Source organism: Ambystoma mexicanum, chromosome 6p (genome assembly GCF_040938575.1).
Source record: "Ambystoma mexicanum isolate Mex_15411 chromosome 6p, UKY_AmexF1_1, whole genome shotgun sequence".
Classification (NCBI taxonomy): Eukaryota; Metazoa; Chordata; class Amphibia; order Caudata; family Ambystomatidae; genus Ambystoma; species Ambystoma mexicanum.
In genome coordinates, this window is record NC_090935.1 from 1489259003 (window position 1) to 1489278691 (window position 19689).

General features: G+C 44.7%; 1 protein-coding gene across 1 annotated transcript in view; it reads right to left on the reverse strand.

The window, feature by feature from the left end:
• Positions 1 to 19689, reverse strand: part of LOC138511076 (trichohyalin-like) — a 3831204-nt gene that overhangs the window by 1064574 nt on the left and 2746941 nt on the right. The window contains exon 21 of the mRNA XM_069626576.1: positions 16240 to 16301. Coding sequence (XP_069482677.1) covers positions 16240 to 16301 — 62 coding nt within the window. The remainder of the gene's footprint in view (positions 1 to 16239; positions 16302 to 19689) is intronic.

Sequence of the window (19689 nt, forward strand, 5' to 3'; positions counted from 1 at the left end):
GGAACAGCAATCCGGATTGAAAAGAAAGCTAGCACAAGAAAGCACAGCAGGACTAATTGACTCACGCAGAGATAGGGAAAAAAGAAGACAAATGGAGGAATTGGATATTGAATGGAGGGGGCAGGTCTGTATGCAGGAAGGAGAAAGAGGATAGAGAAGCAATAGAATAGGTGAGAAAAGACCAATGAGAGCAGTAGATTAGTAGAATGAGTGGCAAGAAATGGGAAAATGTTGTACAGCTGGTATGGGCATGAGCGAGAAGTAGATTTTGAAAAACAAAGGAAAGGGAGGAGTCAAAGGGAATTCCCAAATTAAGGCCCGTATGTAAGGGAGTAACAGAAGAAGAGGGAACAAGGAGAATAGAGGGAGGAGAAAGAAGAGGGATAGTGGTGGCTGGAAAGAAGATAACCTCAATTTTTGAGTGGTTTAGATGAAGAAAGTGCAAGGCATCCATGCTTGCATGGCAGTACTCAGGCAGAAAGGTTTGAATGGATTTCAGAAGAAAAACAAGAAAAGTAAAGAAAGATCCATGAGTCATCCACATATAGGTGATGGGGAATACCAGAATAAGTTATTCTCTGGGAAGTGGGTAGTACTTTGGTAAAACCTAGTAAAAGAATGTCTGTGCCTGGAAGTAAAATCTGTTTGAGCAATACATTCTCCTGGTTCTCAGACTGGTACGGCCCTCTCCTGGCATATTACCACAGATACTATGTAGCTTATATTCAGAGGTTTAAGGGGTTACCGCACCCTTCAACCCAGGGTTTCCCCCTATGTTTTCAATGCCAGGTTTAAAGGTTACTGATACTTTTCTCCACAAACGTTATTAATCTCAGATTTAAGGGTTTCCCCTGTGCTTCCTGGGACTTTCAGGTTGGGATCTAACCCCCCCCCCAAAGGTCACAGCTCTGGACAATAACTTGTTGGTGAGCTCTGAAGGTCAAGCCACACAGATGCTGTCCTATAACCAAATCCCAGAGTTTCAAGGAGTCTGGAGGTTGCCCAAAGATCAAAGATCCAGGGAATACCCTGTCACAATCTTTGGACAACCTCCAGACCTTTTCCCACCTCCCGCTTCCCCTGTGTCCTGGTTCTCTTGCCACCTAGAACAGTCTCTATATCACCTTCACTATCTCACCCAACATTTCCTGCCACAGATCCATTCCTCGTACACCTGGGTATCTTAGGATCCACCACCTCCCTAGTTTTCTGCTGATGGACAATCTCCCTCATCTTCATTAACAATTCTCCACTGCTACACCACTCCTCCTCTACCTCAGTCGCCTCCTTCTTCACCACCTTGAGGTTCCTTTACTTCTCATCTTTACTTCCTTTTATGAGCTCATTCACCTCCTTAATGTTTCCTCACATTTACCCTCTGTTTTACACTATCACCTACTCTTCTGGATGTTTCTCTGCTTATCCACCTCTTTCAAAAACTCTTATACAAACTCCTTATTTCTTTCCTTTCTCTTTTCATGTCTAAACTTTGTGGTCTTATAACTCTTCCTACCAACCTAGGTTTCCCTCTCTCATCCCTCTGGGTCTTTCCACTTCCAGCCCTCTTTGTCTTTCTCTTCACAGCCCTCTAGGCTACTCTCCTCCCAAACCTCTGCGTCTTTATCTCCAACCCCCATAGGTCTTCCCTTTCCCAGACTCCTCTCTTTGCAGTCTCTCTCTGGTATAGGGAACTCAGGTGCATTTCCTTAGGTAGCTTGGATATTATTTGGCTGATGGGTCCCATCCCTGGGATTGGCTTACTGCCTTGATGTGGGACAGGTTGGTTTGTCCCTCCCCTTTGGTGTTCCTCTCCGTTTTCCACACCCTGTCCCTGTCCTTGCGTCGGACGCCCTTAGCCCAGCTGCTATTAGCTTTAGGAGTGTGGAGACGTTGAGAGGTGACTCATGGATTGCTTGCATTCGATCTCCTGATCAGGGCCTGCTCTTTTCCATTTGGTTTTATTTGAGATTTCTGCACCTGTGAGATGGGAGCTGAGCAGGCGGAGGTGATCAGCTCCATGGGGTCCTGGCTCCCACTTAATAACCTTCAAGGGCAAGGAGAGTTCAAGGAGGTCTTGTGACAAACCCTGCCCTCTCATGCAACACATTTTAGTTTTGATGATTTGATGATGAGGATTTGAAATTTATATTGCGCACATCCTCGCGGAGCCAAGCAGAGACCTGCATCTAGGTGCAGATGTTCATCCTCTGACGCAACAACTTAGAGCAACACAGAGACAATGCCTTTTGAAACAGGTGTGTCTTCCATTTTTTTCAGAAGAGAGCCAGAGGAGATGTTTTCTGGAGTTCAACAGGCAATGCATTCTAAATGTGGGGACCCCTGATAAAGAAACATCGGTCCCCCAGGAAGACAAATTTGGAAGACGGAAAAACCAACAGATAATGCCCAATCGAGTGGAGAGAATGAGAAGGATGGTAGAGGCTGATTTTGGGATCCAGGTAACTGGGTGCCATTACATGAATACATTTATATATTAGGCACAAAGTCCTAAACTCAATTCGTTTTTGGACAAGCAACCAGTGTAGCTTCCAGACAGGCAACCAGTAAGGAGACCGATAAAGTTCAGGAAAAGTTGTATACACTTCTGACTGCGGCATGCTGAGACACCTGAAGCCATTTTAACTGATTTTCTGGCACTCCTAAAAGAACAGGGCTGCAATAATGGGGACTAGAGTTGACCATTCTCCCAACAACCACAGCACGGTCCAATTCAAAGATAAGGGATACAACATGTTTTAATAACCTAAGCTGATAGTAAACAGATCTTATAACTTCTGTGACATGAGGGTTACACCCCAAAGTTGCCTGCCATATACATCCTAGATTTTCTTACCTTAACAGAGAAGGAGGTTGGGACATCAAAGATGGCCGAGCAGGGAATTGTACCCAAGCACTCCTCCCAAAGTATGCCCCAGGCAAAGCATCATGTCACTTGTGGTGACACTCAGCCCTTTGGTGACTCCACCATCCCATTGGCAGGGTCAGGCCTGGACCTTCCCACAGCCAGCAGCTTCCTTGTACTGGCCAGGATGCTCTACATAGCATTGGAATCCTGTGTAACAGTGAGTGGGGACACTTCCTCATCCATCAAGCTGGAGAGAGGACATCATGGTTGCTCACTCTTCCACATTTTATTTGACCTCTCAGAAGAACTCACAGCCACTGCCTTTAAACAAAGGGCCATTATCAAAGGGAGGAATGCATGCAGAACGGAATATAAAGTTTCCATGTATGCTGACCATCGTCTTTGCTTTGGACTTACAATCCACCATTCGAGCACTCATGGTAACATTGCAATGCACTGGAAGAGTCATAGAGTTGTGAGAAGCCATTCAATATTAACATACATAGAAGTCTTGTTTAAGGTGGTTTATTCAATTTGCCAGAATGTTTGCCTGTTTCTCCAGACTTTGAAAGTGGCCCCACACTAGGAAGAAGTCTCACCAGAGTTTGTGTCCCTGTCATCCTTCTGTCCTGTCTTCACTTGGGGTTAGTCCCCAGGGCACTCTCACATATCTTCTACCTTTGTCTTTCTTGTGGGTATGTTTTTCTCCCCCTCACTTCCTTAGCCACAACTCATATTGAATCCTGTTCTCCAGCATCCAGTATGTCAATTTCACATTCTTTGGTCCTTTCTTCTCCTTGGCAATTTCTCTCCTCCTTCGCCAAACCCTCCTTTTAGTCTTTCTTATTCCTGATGTTTCTCCTTCCTCGACCTCCATTATTTCTGCACAGAGCTTTTGGATTCCATTACTTTCCAAGACTCCTTCCCTAATATTTTCCAGGCCACTTTCATTTTGCAGTTAAATGGTGGATGAAGTCAAATCTCTGGCCATCAGCATACCTACCTTTGTCAACAGCTAACAGGACAGGGTGTTCTTCCAATGCGTCAACTTTCACTGCAGCACCAAGCTCTGGCTAATCTGGAGCAGGATGTCATAGCAGGATCCAGACATTTTTGAGATAGGCAGCCCTCCTGACGACCGCACCCTACTCTCCTAGGAATCCACTCCACCCTTGCAAGCCTGGTTCTGCTCACTGTGCACCCCTGGATAAGTCAACACTCGATTTTGACATGGTATACAATCATCCAGAGCAAATCCAATATTCTACCACTGTCCAGAAACTGTCAATAAAGACATGTTTTGGGTGGCCGGGGCAATGAGAAACAGAAATGTAAGTACCTGGGCATCGTTTTCCAACAGAAATAACCAATCAAATAAAACCCAACTTATTGGTGGAGATTAGAAGGGATGCAGACATATGAGAAAAGCTAAACCTGGCTGTGAAAAAACTATAAAAATAAATACGTTTCTTTGTAATTATGTACCAGCTCTGGCATTAGCCATCACAATAGTCATGTAATTTGAAAGCTATTATATAGTATAATAAACAAGTTCTCATGATTAACAGGGAGAAAAGCAATGCTGTCCTTAGCCAACTCTCCCACCTAGCAGTTGCAAGTAGCTTTCATTTACCAGACATGAGGCAATAACACATAGCATCCATATTTCAATAGGTGACATACAGAAGAGAATTACTCAAGAGAAGTTTTTGAGGCCACTTGCACCATAATCAATCCCATACAGTAGATTGATTGATAGGTTATTTATAATGCACATATAGACAAGTGTTTCAAAGCTCAACCAGGCAAGGAGGGGAAAGCAGGGGAGGACAAAACAAACGATCTTACTAGGCCTAGAATCATTTAGGTTGTGTAAGTGTGCAGAAAAGAAGTGCAGGGGAGAGGTGCAGGGGATGGGAAGAGGAAGAAATGTACCCAGTGGAACAGTGCCCTGTGATAAGCGCAGGAAGGCAGGGCCTCCAAGGGGAAAATGCCCAGGAAGTGTAATGAAGGCCAAGTGGCAGTGCAGGAGGGCCCAGAGGCATGTGCTAGGAACTGGACAGTGTTGGGCAGGTGTCCTAAATGACTCAGAGGAGCACCAGGCAGCCAGACAAAGTCACTTAGGTCACTTGAAAAAGTGGAGACTGGGAAACTTGGGGTCGGTGTGCGTGGAGCTACCTGCTGTGTGATGCGACCCCGAAGGTGATAAATGAGGATCCTCAGACATATCTTATTCTTCCGATCGTTTGTCATAGTAATTTTAAAAATGATATGTCTCCTAAAGTTACTTGCAAAAGACAATGTTGAGACACCCACACATACAGATATAGCACTTCACAGGTGGCCGATTAAATCAATCAACACTCTCTGACTGCTTGGAATTGGGTCTGCGGGTCTATGTGGATGTCAGGAGTCTCGACTCTATGTGCGTCAATGGGACAAAGTCTGCCATGAATTACTGTCAGATCCTGAGGCCAAACACATGGCAGTCAAAACAAATATCAAAGGTGTACACATTTGCTCTGGGTGCAATCATGAATTGCTGCAGCTGTCAGTTTCCACTGTAGAGAAAGAATGGAGCGCCAATTCCTGTGAAACCAAGCCGGCATGGAACACCACCACACTGACGCGGCCTGACCTATGTATGACAGCACAAGAAGGGACACGTCCCCAAGTCTTCCCCAATACCATCACCAGGGCTTAAGGACAGGTAATGGCTTACCAACAAGGGGCAAGGTGAGTACACGGGGCATTGGCAATCAGGTCCATGAATGAACGGAAAAGAACAGGCCAGAAAATAAGGGCCCTTATTACTCCACCCTAAGCACAATACAAAAGGGTCAGAAGTCCATTAGCTATCTGGGCGAGAGGACAGAAAGCCTGTGGGAGTCCTGCGAAGATCTGGTGGCAGGGGCCAGACAGACCCTGGGTGAAAGGTGAAATGAGCCAGATGCCTGTGTCAAAGATGATACAGCAAACACTTTTGTCTTGAGGGCAGTTCAAGGATTTTTATTTTCATTCGGTGGGCATAGGGATGTTCCTCTTTCTCCAGGCCTAACCCAGGCATCCATAACCCTGGGTTAGTTCTAGAGATCAGTAACCCCTACTATCTACAATCTCTACCACTCCCCTTGACTTAGTCCTCCTACCAAGTATCCTACCCTCCAATATTTGACTCCTCCTACTTCTTTTTCCACTATTACACTCCTCCTCCTTTTATTTCCAATGTGCTTAATGTCAGTCTCATTGGTTTTAGTGTCTCTTGGGTTGGTCAGGCTGACAATCTGGCATCGCTTTAGATCAGTAACAAGAAGAGAACCACTGGAAAGCATCTCTGTCAAGAGGCATGTTACGAGATACAGGCCTGCATGCAATTATTATGGCATGAAGCAGAAGACAGAAATTGTGACCCTCTCTACTGCCACTGTCCTCCTCAGGGGTAGCACTGGCTCTAGGTGGCTCCCTGCTTGGCCTCCCACCCCCAGATAAGAGGGGTTCACATCACATCTTGACAAGAACTGATTACTGACCTTGTCACATATCTCCACTCTTTCTCCTAAGGTTTCCTTTTCTTCCCCCTCTCCATGTACACTGTGTCAGTAGACATTGGGATGAAATAAATCAACATTGGTTTATTTCCAACATGCCTGGTGTTCAACAGTAAACAAAAAGGGTTGTAATGCTAGAAACCACCCTGAGACGCACAGGTTTGTGTCTATGTTTCAAGCCATCGATACTAAGAGGGCATGGTCTGTCACTAACTGTAATCTCCAGCTGGTCAAGTGATTTTGAAGACTGTATACTAGCCATTTAGGGACAAGGCCTCCAGCTGGATAATAGAATAGTTGATTTCACAGTTGTGTAGTTTCTGGCTAGTGTGCTTAATGGAGTTCCCTTCTCTGATGACTACTAGAGATATCACTCCTCCTAGCCCAACTGTTGAGGGATCTTTTTAGAGTATGAATTCTTTAGAAAAGTCTGGCATGGTAAGAACAGGGCTTTTTCACAGAATCTCTTTAAGCCAATCAAAGCATTTTGGGTTTCGTTGTCCAATTTAAAAAATGTAGGCCCTTCTTTAATCAGTCGCTCCATCAAGTGAGCTGTGATTCATGAAAAGTTAAATATTAACTGGTGATAATATCCCAGCACAGGATTAGAAAGGCTTTTATGTCCTTTTTCATGACCAGCATCTTGACTTGGCAAACCACTTCCCCTTTGTCATCTTAGGGAGGACCTTGTTGCTACCCAACTAGAACTCAGATATTTCACTGCTATCTGAGACTAGTGACATTTAGCAGGGTTAGCGGTCAGGTGGGCCTTCTTTAATTGATTGCAGACTGCCATAAAATGATGAACATGTCCGTCCCAATTTGAGCTGTAGATTGCTTTATTGTCCAAGTATGCTCCGGCAAAGAGGTAGCCGAGATCCAAGATGTGAATCAGCAGTTGTTGGAAAGTTGCTGGGGCACCATGAGGTCTCAAGGGCAGCTCTGTGCACTGGCACAGACCCTCTGGGGTGAAGAAAGGCTGTATTGGTGTTGGTCTACTTGTCCAGAGGTACCTGCCAGTAACCCTTTATGAGGTCCATGGTAGGTGTGAACCTTGCAGACCCACCAGCTTGTCTGGTCTGGTTTAGGGATAAGGACGATAGGGGAAGACCATTTACTAATTCCCATGTCAAGCATGTTCTGTAGTTTCTCCTTGATCCTCTTCTTACATGCTTTAGGGAGCCAATAAGGTTTTAGTTGGTCTACTCTTCTGTCAGGAATATGTAGCTTATGGATGTAACCTCACACTCACAGGTTTGGGATAGAACATATCAGCATACCCATCAATCCATCGGGCCTGGTCTTGATTTTTTTGGATGGTTCACCCAATCGGAATATCAACTTCCCCTACTTGTGGTGGAAGGGGTTGATTCAGAGTATTGCTGGCAACTATAAGGAGGAGTTGGGGGTTGTTGTCTTCTCTGCATGCTTGCAGTTTGATTATGTGATACAACTGGGTGGGATTTCTTATTGTACTTTGAATGTCAATGGTGATACAACCTCTGTGATGGTGCAGGGGCTATGCCATCTATCCAACAGCTTGTTTTGGAGGTTGGGCACAGGACCATCACTTAGTCTCACTCATGAAAAGTATGAAGACAGGTCCTTTTTTGTATGCTGTCCCTTTTACCACTGCAGCACTATTTTCATTTACTCTCTGGTATGCTGTATCATTGGGTGGTTACTGGTCTGGCCATTGCTAGCACCTTCCCGTTTCCTCCTGCAGGCTATCCAAGACGGCTCAGGTATTCTGCCCATAAACCAGCTCAAAAGGGGATCATCTAGTTGATGCATGGAGGTATGTTTCTGATGGCCACCAGGGCCCAGAGTACCAAGTCATTTCAATTACAAATGTCTTCAGCGACCAGTTTTCATATAATATGTTTCAGTGTTTCATTGAAAGGCTCTACTATTTCAGTCATTTAGGGGATGATATAGAGAGGTTTCCTAACGTTTAGATTTTCATTAGGTCTTTAATTTCAGTCATCAACTTTGGCATGATCCTGGTCGCCTAACAGTAAATATTTCAGATGGAAACTCCACTCTTGGATAACTTTTAATTGCCTTAGTCGTGGTGCTCCACATCGGGAAGGCCTCTGCATATCAGTTTGCATCGTCTGCGATTACCAGGATGTATCAGATATTGGATTTTGAAGGCCTTAGGGGGGTGGCTATGTTCATACCGATTTGGTGGACTGGCACTTCAATGGTCGGTAGTGGTTCGAGCGGGGCTCAGGACATATAGAGCAGCAGGCACAACATTGTTTTGTTTCAGTGTAGACTTCAGGCTAGTATAACTGTCTCAATAGGTCTTTCTGGGTTTTTTTTTCGAACCCCAAATGTCCAGCGGTTAGGTTTGAGTGTGCCAGCACAGAATCAGCCTGCCAGGACAGGTTTGGCAACTACAGCTGGTGAATAAATCAGGGCCTGTCAAGGTTTGACTCTCTGCCTCTGAAACAACATTGGGCCAGACTTGCTGAAGAAGGGGATCCATTCTCTGGGTCTGAGCATATTCTATTGACACAGGTCCACAGAGCTCTCAGGATTTGTGCTGAAGTACTTGTGCTTCTGTCAGTTCTACAAATCCTACTACTGCTTGTTCGGTTGTGTCTAGAGTCTCAAATTCTTCTAAACTTGGATTGAGTAGGTGTTTGCAGATCAACTGCATGATGGGTTGGCCTCATAGACGTTTTTACGGAGGGCAAAAGGGGCACTTGCCCAGGGCCCCAACCTTGGAGGGGGGCCCCCACAAGGCTGCCTGATCTAAAGAAGTAATATTCCATTGTTCATCAGACTTAAATAGCACGTGTCAAGATATTTTATGGCATGCTGCTGAGGTTCTTAGCCCATTGCCTTTCTGTTTTGACAAGTACATTCTGCCATGATCAATTTGTCATGTAGTGCCTTCTGTGTTAACTATGGTATACATAGTGTGTGTGTTCCTAACAGCACAACTCTGTGGCATTCTTTCCTTCCTGTGGGAATTATGTTTATCATGTGCAATAGCTAAAGTTGAAATGCAATAGCTCAGTGTGTCAAGCACTCATTGCAGAGATATGTGTACATATGCAAGATTAGAATAGCACATTCCAGCAAAGCTGGCTGAGCCTTTCCTATGTCTGAAGTTTATAAACCTACCTGCACATGTACCCTGGTTTTATAGCACAACAGGTGCTTTTATCAGCAATGTACCTGCACCAGATAGGGGTTGCTATAAAAACTAACATATCATCTGAATGGTGAAGGTCTAGACCCTATGCACTCACCTCCAATGATGAGCATGAACTGTTAGAGGTGAATAAATATCCAAATTCAAGACTGTGGAACAAAAGTGTTCATGCTTGTATCCTGGCTTTGTCAACAGACGACATAAACAATAAGTGTATCCAACCCTTTGTTAGACTAAGTCTAAAGTGATTGTTGAGGGAGCAAATACTCGACTATTTCTTTGCGAGGGAGCTCAGGATTTTATCAAACCACTAGTGCTCGTATTAGTCCGCTTTCTAGTGAGGATGATAAGGTTGGAGGGAGAAAGAAAACCAAAACAATAATGTGTTAGCCACTAATCATTAGCAGGTTTGTCAACAGACGAAACAGTGATCCTCGTCAAATCATCTAATATCTTTTACATTACTGTGCTGTCTTATGTGAGGTTTGCCTTCTTGAAAACAGTGGCATTGTTTAGCCCATTACTTGATCTTTCTTCTTATGTAGGACATTTGACTGAAAGGGGTGGTAGACAGAGGAGAGCAGACCAGATGTTGCAGGCCTCGGCAAGCATATTTTAAAGTCTGCTGTTTGCTTTTTTTAAAAGTCAAAGGTTTTTATGCACCTTTACAAATTACAATGTCACAAGTCATTGTTTTAGAAGTATTTAAAGCTTTAAAATACGTAAGAAAACCCCATATTAAACATGTTAAATCACATCGATTGGTATACTGGTCCTTATATTCTTTCCTTGATGATGGAGAGAATGAAGCTAGAATCATTCCCATTTTGTGTAACACCCTTCTATAGTATTTTGTTTTTATAAATGGTCATCTTTGTTTATGTGATTTGTGTACTTTCCAAGTCATTTTTATAAAATGGGATTGTTTTAGTTTAAGTTAATACCAGGAAAAGAAATTTTCAAATGCAGAAATTTCACAGTTGGAGAGTTGGCACAAATCCCAGCTTCACCCCTTAAGCAATTTGGGATCCCGGGCATCTCAATTAATCTTGTATTGCCTAACCTCTCAAAATTGACAGTCCCTAAACCTTTCAAAATTGCCAGCCCTTCAGGGTGATTTCCTACTCAGGGTATGATCTTTATAAAAGCCTCACTCATAGATTCACTGGCTACAGTGTTGCTTCCACTATAGTGGTGAGCATTGATATATTCAACACCACAGCACTTGTTCTTTTGATCTCTAATCGCAACACATTTTGAAAACCATATCCCATTTCTTATCTCAATCTGTCTGGATACAGACACCTTCCTGGTAGCTTCGAATCTGCATCCACTATCCAGTCTATGGCATGTGTAGATTTCTCCTTCCTTCCATTTAGTCTTCTCTATCCATGCTTGATCACTTTTGCATTTTCTGCGGCAGCTAATGTGAGTTTTCTGCCAATACCGGCTTACATGTAACTTTTACATACAGTCCTGCATTAATACTATAGGCTGCATGCCTTCCTGAATGATATTGATAAAACGTCTCCTGTATCGATACTAAAACAGAAGTAACCTCTTCGTAGACTGCTAATGTTGGCCATCAAATGCTACTTGTTTATCATTCTGGTTATAGCAAGAATGAAGAGGGTAAGGGGACTTAAAGGGAGTAAACATGCTTACTTTTCCATGCTGCGAGGCAGCATATCAACCTATAGGTTGTTATCAGGATAAGGGAGTGGGGGTGCAACCAGATATTCTTAATTACCTAATTCCTTTGGTTTGGTGGAGGGGGGCCCCAAAGATGTCCGTGCCCAGGGCCCCAAAAGTGGTTAAGATGGCACTGGTTGGCCTGGCTTCAGTATAAAGGGAGTATTATCAAGGTTCAGCAGAGTTACCTTGATTTCACCCCTACTATCACAGTCAATCACTCCGGCTCACAATTCCGGGGAATATGTGTGGGCCAACCCTGATTTTGGAGCTTCTCCCGAATAGGTTCCCCCTGGTATTGTAAATCCAGTGCAAGTCATGGCTTGGCACTTTGGTGGAATGATGACTTCTTCATCCCCATATAGGTCATCATCTGCTGTTTCCTCTGAGACTCAGGTGGAAAGTCTAGTGGTTTGGGTTATTCTGAGCACTCTCAACATTTTGCACAGTGTTGGGTAATCTCTGTAATGGGGTTTGGTGAATCTAGCAATGCCACAACGTGTCACAGATGTCACAGAAACACTTGGAGTGATGAGGACAGCTCAAGGGTTTTTATTTTAATATGAGGGGCCTATGGCCACACCTCTCCCTCTCTCTCTCTCTCTCTCATCTGCCGATGAACCTCCTCCATAACCCAGGTGTCCAAAACCCTTGGTAAATTCAGAGATGGTAACCCATACTGTCTACAGCCTTGTATTCCTGTATAGATGTCGGTATAAAAGCTTGGACTCCCGAACTGTCCCTACTCTAGCAACAGGTTAGTGATTTAAAGGGAGTTTGGATAGGGCACTAGAGGGATGTTATTTCTAATGTAGGCGATGTCTGTCTCATTGTTTCTTTGTTTATCTTGGGTTCGTCAGACACACAATCTGGCATCGCTTTAGATCTGTAATAAGAAGAGAAAAACTGGCAAGAATCTTTGTCAAGAGGCATGGTAGAAGATAAAGGTCTGCATGCAAGCATTCTGGTACAAAGGAGGAACAGGAATTGCGGCCTTTTCTGCTGCCACCATCGACCTCAGAGGTAGGACTGGCTCTGGATGGCTCCCTGGCAGTGGCATCTCTAGGGAGGGCTGGGGGGGCCAGTGCCCCCCCTCTGAAATCATGTGCCCCCCTTTTGTTCCCCCCCCACCTAAGGCGAGCAGTGACCATGTTCTCTGTGCGTGGTGTTATTTGTGACACTCACCGAGGCAAATGTCTGCATATCACACGGCAATACTCCCTTTATCTCAAAGCGAGAAGTGATGGAGCAGCTTGCAGCCCCCCCATCAGAATGTAGCCACGAAACTGCTCATGATGGGCCATTAGCCACTTAATTGTTTCATGTGTCATTCTGATGGGAGGGAAAGTGCAGTGGGGTGTGGGTAGTTGGTGTGCACAAAACCCTCTCTGCAGGAATGCCTGTGACGTCAAACATTACCTTTCATAGGCGGCCCCCTACTTTTGTCTTTGGCCCCCTCTGTGCCCCTCCTAAATGTGATTCCTGGCAACGCCAGTGCTCCCTGGTAGGCCTCCCACACCTGGCTGAGTGGGGTTCAGTTCCCTCTTGGCAAGACCTGATTGCTGGTCTTGCCACATCATATAGCACCTTCAGGTTGCTGAAGGGATTCAGAGTTGCTACATGCCCTAAACATTGGCAGAAAGAGCAAGGCACTATATATCAAGGAGCCTGGAGAGGAAGACGCGAGCCAGATATAGTCAGGATACAGACTATGGTGCCAGTGACCATAAGAAACCCCGATTTAGCACCCAGCTAGGAGGTGCAAAATTTCTATCTAGAATTACCCCTGAAGGGGGGATATACCTACCCAAGTTGTCCCAAACAGGGCAGCCATGTACCAGAGATCCCTACTACAGACCCGCCCATACTGGAAACTATCACACCTCTAAGGGCAGAAAAGCTCCAATCACCACTGTAGGCCATCTCACCATATTAACAGGCGAAGCAGCCAAGGTGCAAAGCGACGACCAGCATCTTAAAGGAACAGAGCCCACCAAGGAAAGAAGTCCACAGGAACACTATAACTTCCTGAAACTTTGAGTGATTCTGTTGGACACTGACTTGGGATATTACCCAAGAAACCCAAGCGCCTAGCTTTCTGGTATTTGAGCTGGACGTTTGCCATAGGATCACCTGGAGCACGACATACAGGCTGTTTTTTTTTCTCACATCTGGGCATTTGGAACCTCTTTTATAAAACAGCCCTGGAGACCATAGGAATTCACCCAACCCATCCCAGAGAACCATGGAAAAGGAAGGGGACGATTACAAAGCTACAACCTTGTCCCCAAAAACCCAGGGAGCAAAGTTTCAAGCGTGTTTTACTATGCCATCTGGGCAGCTAAGCCAGCTGACAGCCTTCAGACTGCAGATAACAGAGTGAATGAAGGAGGTAGACAGTCGGGATATTTGTTATTTAACCAATATGGACTAGGGGACATCCTATTATGTTGTTTCGTTTTGTTGTGCTGTTGTTAATAAATGTGATGAAAACCTTGAACTATGGTCTCAGAGTATTCGATTCCTACCTATTCATGACAACCTTCATAAAAAAGGACTGGATCTATGTGCACCTTAGACTGCTAAGCACCCTTTTGCTTGGAAACATTTGCATCAAACTGAGCAGGGGGGTTGGGAGATGGGTAAGCAAGGGTCTTCCAGAAATCTTGCATAACTGGCAGATCACCATGCTGGTAAGGGCAAAAGCATTCTGTAAGGGTCAGGAGGAATATGGGTTGCGTGAGGAAGAGAGGAGCTAAGCACATCTGTGCGCCCTTGTCTGCAGAAATATAGTGGCAATCACTCCCTTATCTTAACGCTTATAGGAACGATTATAAGAGAAAATTGAACAAAATAGAAAAACTGGATTTGTATACTGCAAACTGAATGGACTGGAGGATAATCCTTCAGGAATTTTTCTCTAAACACCACCATGAACAGAGCAGCAATGGGACAATGCACTCAAAGTCATGAAATTGAGCTCCAGGGATTTAAAAAGAAGCTGGATGCAGCAGTGCTGCTTTATAAACTCAAATGGACATCCACCAGAAAGTTCAGGTTGGGCTTCTCAGCCTCTGACCGGTGTTGGAAATGGAGACAAAAAAAAATCAGTCATAAGTTATGGGGCTGTGAAAAGATGTCTATCATCTTGGAGGAGATTGCAAGTAGGATCAACTTCACACTTGGTTATAGCTGAACTGTAACCCTTGAGCGCAAGAATGGAGTATGTGGACCTTGTAAGGGAAACAAGCAAGGTCTACTCCGAGTGGTGATGGGTGCGTAAAATCTTGAGGATTTGGAAGGAATCTCAATGCTCCTCTGTTGCGAAGGGACTTGAAGACAAAAGTGTTCTAAAGAACCTGGAAATAACGGGGAAGATTCTCTAAAAACAGGCCATTTAAAAATAGCTCTGAGGTTTCGCTGTTATTAGATACCCAATTTTGGGAAATTCCCAGCTCAGCTTATTCATAAAGGTGGCCTGTGCATTTCCTGGCAGCTTAGCCTCCGCACAAATGATGCACTGGCCAGTCCCTCTGAATACATTAGTGTTGGGTGCACTCCTGACACTAATATACGACCGGTTCCCAGCACCCACTTAAGTTTTCAGAGCGCAGGGTCCCCAAACTGCTGCTCACTGTGAAATGTCAACCAGCAAATAATTTCTATTCCGGTTTGTGAAAATGACATGCATGTGGCAAAGCAGCGGTATTGCTGCTATCACATTTAAAAAAGAAAAATTGCATGACAGGGTCAGGAAAGACATCCTGGGCCTATTCCAAATAAGCACAGGGAGATGTCTTTGTTTTAAAATGCACAAAAATACTCCACAGACTAGCGCAAATGCACAAAGGATTGAAAGAGGGCATCAGAATGTCTGTGTTTAAGATGGCCTTTGTGTATTTGGAAGCACTTAGTTGCATTTAATACCCGGCCAGGGCCAATCAGAATGTAACAAGCATTCTGATTGGCCCTCGCCGGGGGAATTACCAGGCCAGGAATCCCTTGCACGCACATACGTGCCTTCGTTTGTTCCCAGCGGGGGGCGTGGCAGCCCCTTAGCCAATGAAGAGGCTCGAAACGAGGCAATCTGCGCTGGAGGCTGCCTTCGTCCCCCGCCGGGGACTCAGGTATGTTTTTTTTCCTCCATCCCCATCCCCTGCAAACTATCCCCTCCCCACCCTCCCAACGCACTTATCTTCTTGTTTCTTCTTTTCTCAGGAGCGAACGTGCTGGGAACACTTCTGTTCTCAGCACATCCATACTTCTGTTTCCAGCGCGACCGCTCCCGATGGCCACCATGGAAAGGGAAAACGGACTACGTTTTCCCTTTCCTGGCAGCCATTTTATTTGACTTTTTTTTATTTTTCCGCGTTTCGGAACAGAAAGAAATGCAATTAGTACCCCGGTCTAATGGGCCGGGGTACTAATGGCAATAAGCTCCTCGACGGCGGGCCAATACCTCCGGCGGTAATGCCGCCGGGGCCTCGTTGTGGCCCGAGCATAACTATGGGACCGGGGGGCATTACCTGGGGCGGTATTGGACCGCCATCTCGGGACTTATGCTACACAAGTGATGAGAGGTGCAAGTGCATCTCATCGCTTGCATCCAAGAATATTTTGGAAATCAGCCCCAATGTCTTCTGAGAAGGAATGAAAGTGCACACACTGTGAAAAGGTTACTCACCTTAGTGACAACGGAACTCTTAGTTCACAGTCCACTTTCCTCAATCCTCATGGGACATCTCACGGGGTGGGGAGTGGACCGGAGCCTAGTGCCAGAGCAGCATATCATTCAATTCTCTGGAAGCGCGGGCTTCCGAAGAATTGTTTTTTAATAAGTACACATTTAAAATAGCTTAAATTGTGTTATTGGCATTTGAGCATTGGAGTAAACAAATGATGGACTCATCTTGTAATGTAAGAAGATCAGATCAATAACAACTGAGAAACAATGGAATACATACTCCTCTTGAAATGGTATTGCATTGAACTCTTCTTCGCTCATAATCGCCGGCGCACTCTGTGCCTTTAGTGGGTAGAAACAAAATAAAGAAGCAGCTTAGTCAGTTATCATCAGTGGAACAGGTATCTGCAACATATGAACAACACGTCTAGGCTCGAATATGAAGCGCACAAATTATAAATCAGAAACACTATCTATAATATTTGCAAACATTGTATTGATCTGGCCAATAATCATTGACATTTTAATAAAAATAAGTTGCTTACCTGTAATGTAAGAGCCTACAATATAATCTGCTTTATAGTATAGTCTATAGTACACCAGAAACCTCTTCGGGTGTCTTCCACATAATGCATACTTTTCAAGGAAAAACTACATGGAGTGGTCGGTGGGAAAAGGCACACTGGCCACGGGATAATGGTAGTCATTTTTTTATATTGCTTCAATCTGAATAAATATTTAGATTGATATTAGAATATCATCATTGAAATGAGGTTTTCGGTCAGGATATGTGTTAGCTCTAGTGTGAGGTCACCTAATGGCATACCCAGACTGAACAGATCGAATTCCTTGACACTATAATTTCATTATTGCTAGTGAAAAAGTTATAAACAAATATGAAGTTAGTTCAGTTCAAGCATAATTAAAACATTAATGCATGACAGGGTGACGCATATGCGACCAAATTAAAATAATGGACCATTCAAAACGAAGTGAAAATAAATTAACTGCAGAAGAGTGAAAAGAATACTTGGCTATATGTAGATAAGCAGAAAGGCAACAAGAACACAGGAGCTGTGTTATGGAAAATTATTTCATGAAGCAAGTCCCAATCTTGAAGTGTTTGCAGGTGTTCTAGCTATTTCATTTATGAGCGAATAATAGCACTGGGGCAACGTGCTGGTCTTAGAAGCAAGACCACGCAGCGCACGCAATAGAGGTTCGAATCCGGGATCCGTGTTTACAAACCAAACTCAGGTACGGCGTTATTAAAAACAATTAAATAAATAAAATCAAGTTGGCTCATGGCTCCATTAAGAGCCATGATGATGGTCTTAGAAATAGACGCCTTCCACATAAAATGTCTGCTGCAAAATTGCCAAACAATCCACCCCACAGTATGATTTGGCCTCCTCAAATAAAGTGCCTATTTCTTCAGTTGGAGCCAAGGGCATTTCAAATGTGGTGCTCTGGTGGTAGGGCAACAGCAACTAGCACACAAGCACAGCCTCACCCCGCAGCAGACATGATCATAGGAAGTTGAGGATTTGCGTGGCTGGAGTTTGCCAGAGTGTGATAATTTTTTTTACGACTTTTTTGTCGCATTTTTAGTGTGTATTATTCTGCAGTGCTACCACGTGTCACGTCGCGATGTTACAAGGCGTGTGAACCCTCCCACATCGTTATGTAGGATGGCTCACGTTTGGGCCAGAAATTGAGGGAAGTGATGTTGGGCTAGTGCGGTTAAGCATTGTTTTCATGGTGTTTCCAGTATTGCCAACTTGGCGACTTTCTCGCTATATTTAGCGAGAAAGCATGGCCCCCTGGCGACTTTTTTTTTAGAAAAAGAGGCTAGCGAGAAATCTAGCTACTTTTTTCTTGGTTTAGAGAGAGCTAAATACAGAGAAAGTCGCCAATTTGGCAACGCTGGTCAAATGGCCGTGCATGTGTACAATGGCTGCTTGTTATTGCTTCGGCTTATCTTGAAGGCTTTCCCGCTCTGATCAATAGGAGAACGTCCTTGCCCTGCACCTTACTCTGCATCATACTCTGCATGAATCATGCTGTTCCCATCTTCATCTTGTATCCTGGCTTGCAACATTATGTGTTACTACTAACTTCTGCAATTGTATTCGCTCTCCACTCTTGCTTCTCCACTCTTTTTTTACTGCTTACTCTCTGTTCTCTCCTTCTTTCCCTTCTCCCTTTTCCTATCTCCTCCCCTTACTTTCTTCTATGCACTCACTCTATCAGAATTGTCCCTGGACCTAATATGATAGCAACCTCGTCTGTTTCCTCCACCCTCCCATTACTGTTTTTTTCCTCCCCAACACCCCTCCAGCACTATCTAAAATTTTGTCAGGCCTAGTATGATAGTCGCTTGTTTTGTTCCTCCCCTCCCTTTCTGCACCCCTCTCCCTTACCTTTTGTTTTTCTCCTGCTCTACCAGAAATGTCGTCAGGCCTAGTACAGTAGTCGCCTGTCTGTTTCCATTTCCTTCCCACTCTCCCCCTCCCTTCCTTATCTATGTCTTAGCTCTTGCACTATCTGAAATGTCGTCAGGCCGAGTACGATAGTTAATTTCACATCCTTACTGTTCATGGCCTGTAAGAATGTGGTTGTATTTTCCCTTGTTCCCTCCCTTGCCTTGAAGTGCTTTGAAACACATTGGGCCTCATTCCGAGGCTGGAGCTATCCATGGAGTAAAGAGCACCATGGTAAGCAACCATGGAGCTATTTACTCCATGGAAATCCGGCATGGTGAATGGAGTAATTACCGGTCCATTCCAAGGTTGGAGGGACCGGTAAGTCCCCATTCACGATACCGGTTCCCCATCCCCATTCCTGCCCCCATAGGGCTCACTGGGAATGGGGAAGGAGTAAATTACGGCACCATAAATTACGGTGCCGTAATTTACTCCAAGGTCCCTTTGCGGGTTGGATTTTTAACGCCTGCTAAAAGCAGCCGTTAAATGCCAACCCGCAAAAGGGAACTCGGAATATGGTGGTAAGTGTTAACGGTCACCGTTGCCATTAACGGTGACCGTTAACCCTTACCTCCAGCCTCGGAATGAGGCCCATTGTGTATAGGCGCTAAATAAATAAACTATCATATCATATCATGATTACATCATAAGGACAGCCGCATGCTATGATGTAGGGGGTACAGGGGTATGCAGTGCCTTCAGAAGGTTTTTTCACTGTGTTGGACTAACCCCAGCACAGAACACATGTAGACGGTTATGAGCAGGAGAATCACCAGGACGTATGTGCAGGCCTCACTCCAGCCCCCCCACCCTCCGCATCAAAGGCCTTTAGATGTTGACAGGAGCTTGGAGCAGATGAGTGGTAGAGTCACGTTCTGACCCTGACAGAACTGTGTGTGTGTTCAATGTTCTCGCAGCTACTATCCTGCAGCCAAGCACACATGTCCATTTCGGCAACTCTATGGGACGTGTAAGTGCTTCCTGAACCTGGTGGAAACCATCTTGGCCATTCCGATTGGCCCACAGAGGTTGGTCTGACCACATTTCATGGCAGGACATAGACATTGCCATTTCTATAGGCAAACTTTTGCTCCTGACCACTTGCAGTGAAAGCAAATCTGCCCTCTTGCTGCAAAATTAATGGCCTGCAACAGTTTCGGGACCTGGTAGAATCCATCTTGACCATTCCCATTGACTCCTAGAGCATCAAATAACTACACCACGAATCACGAAGTCGAAAATAC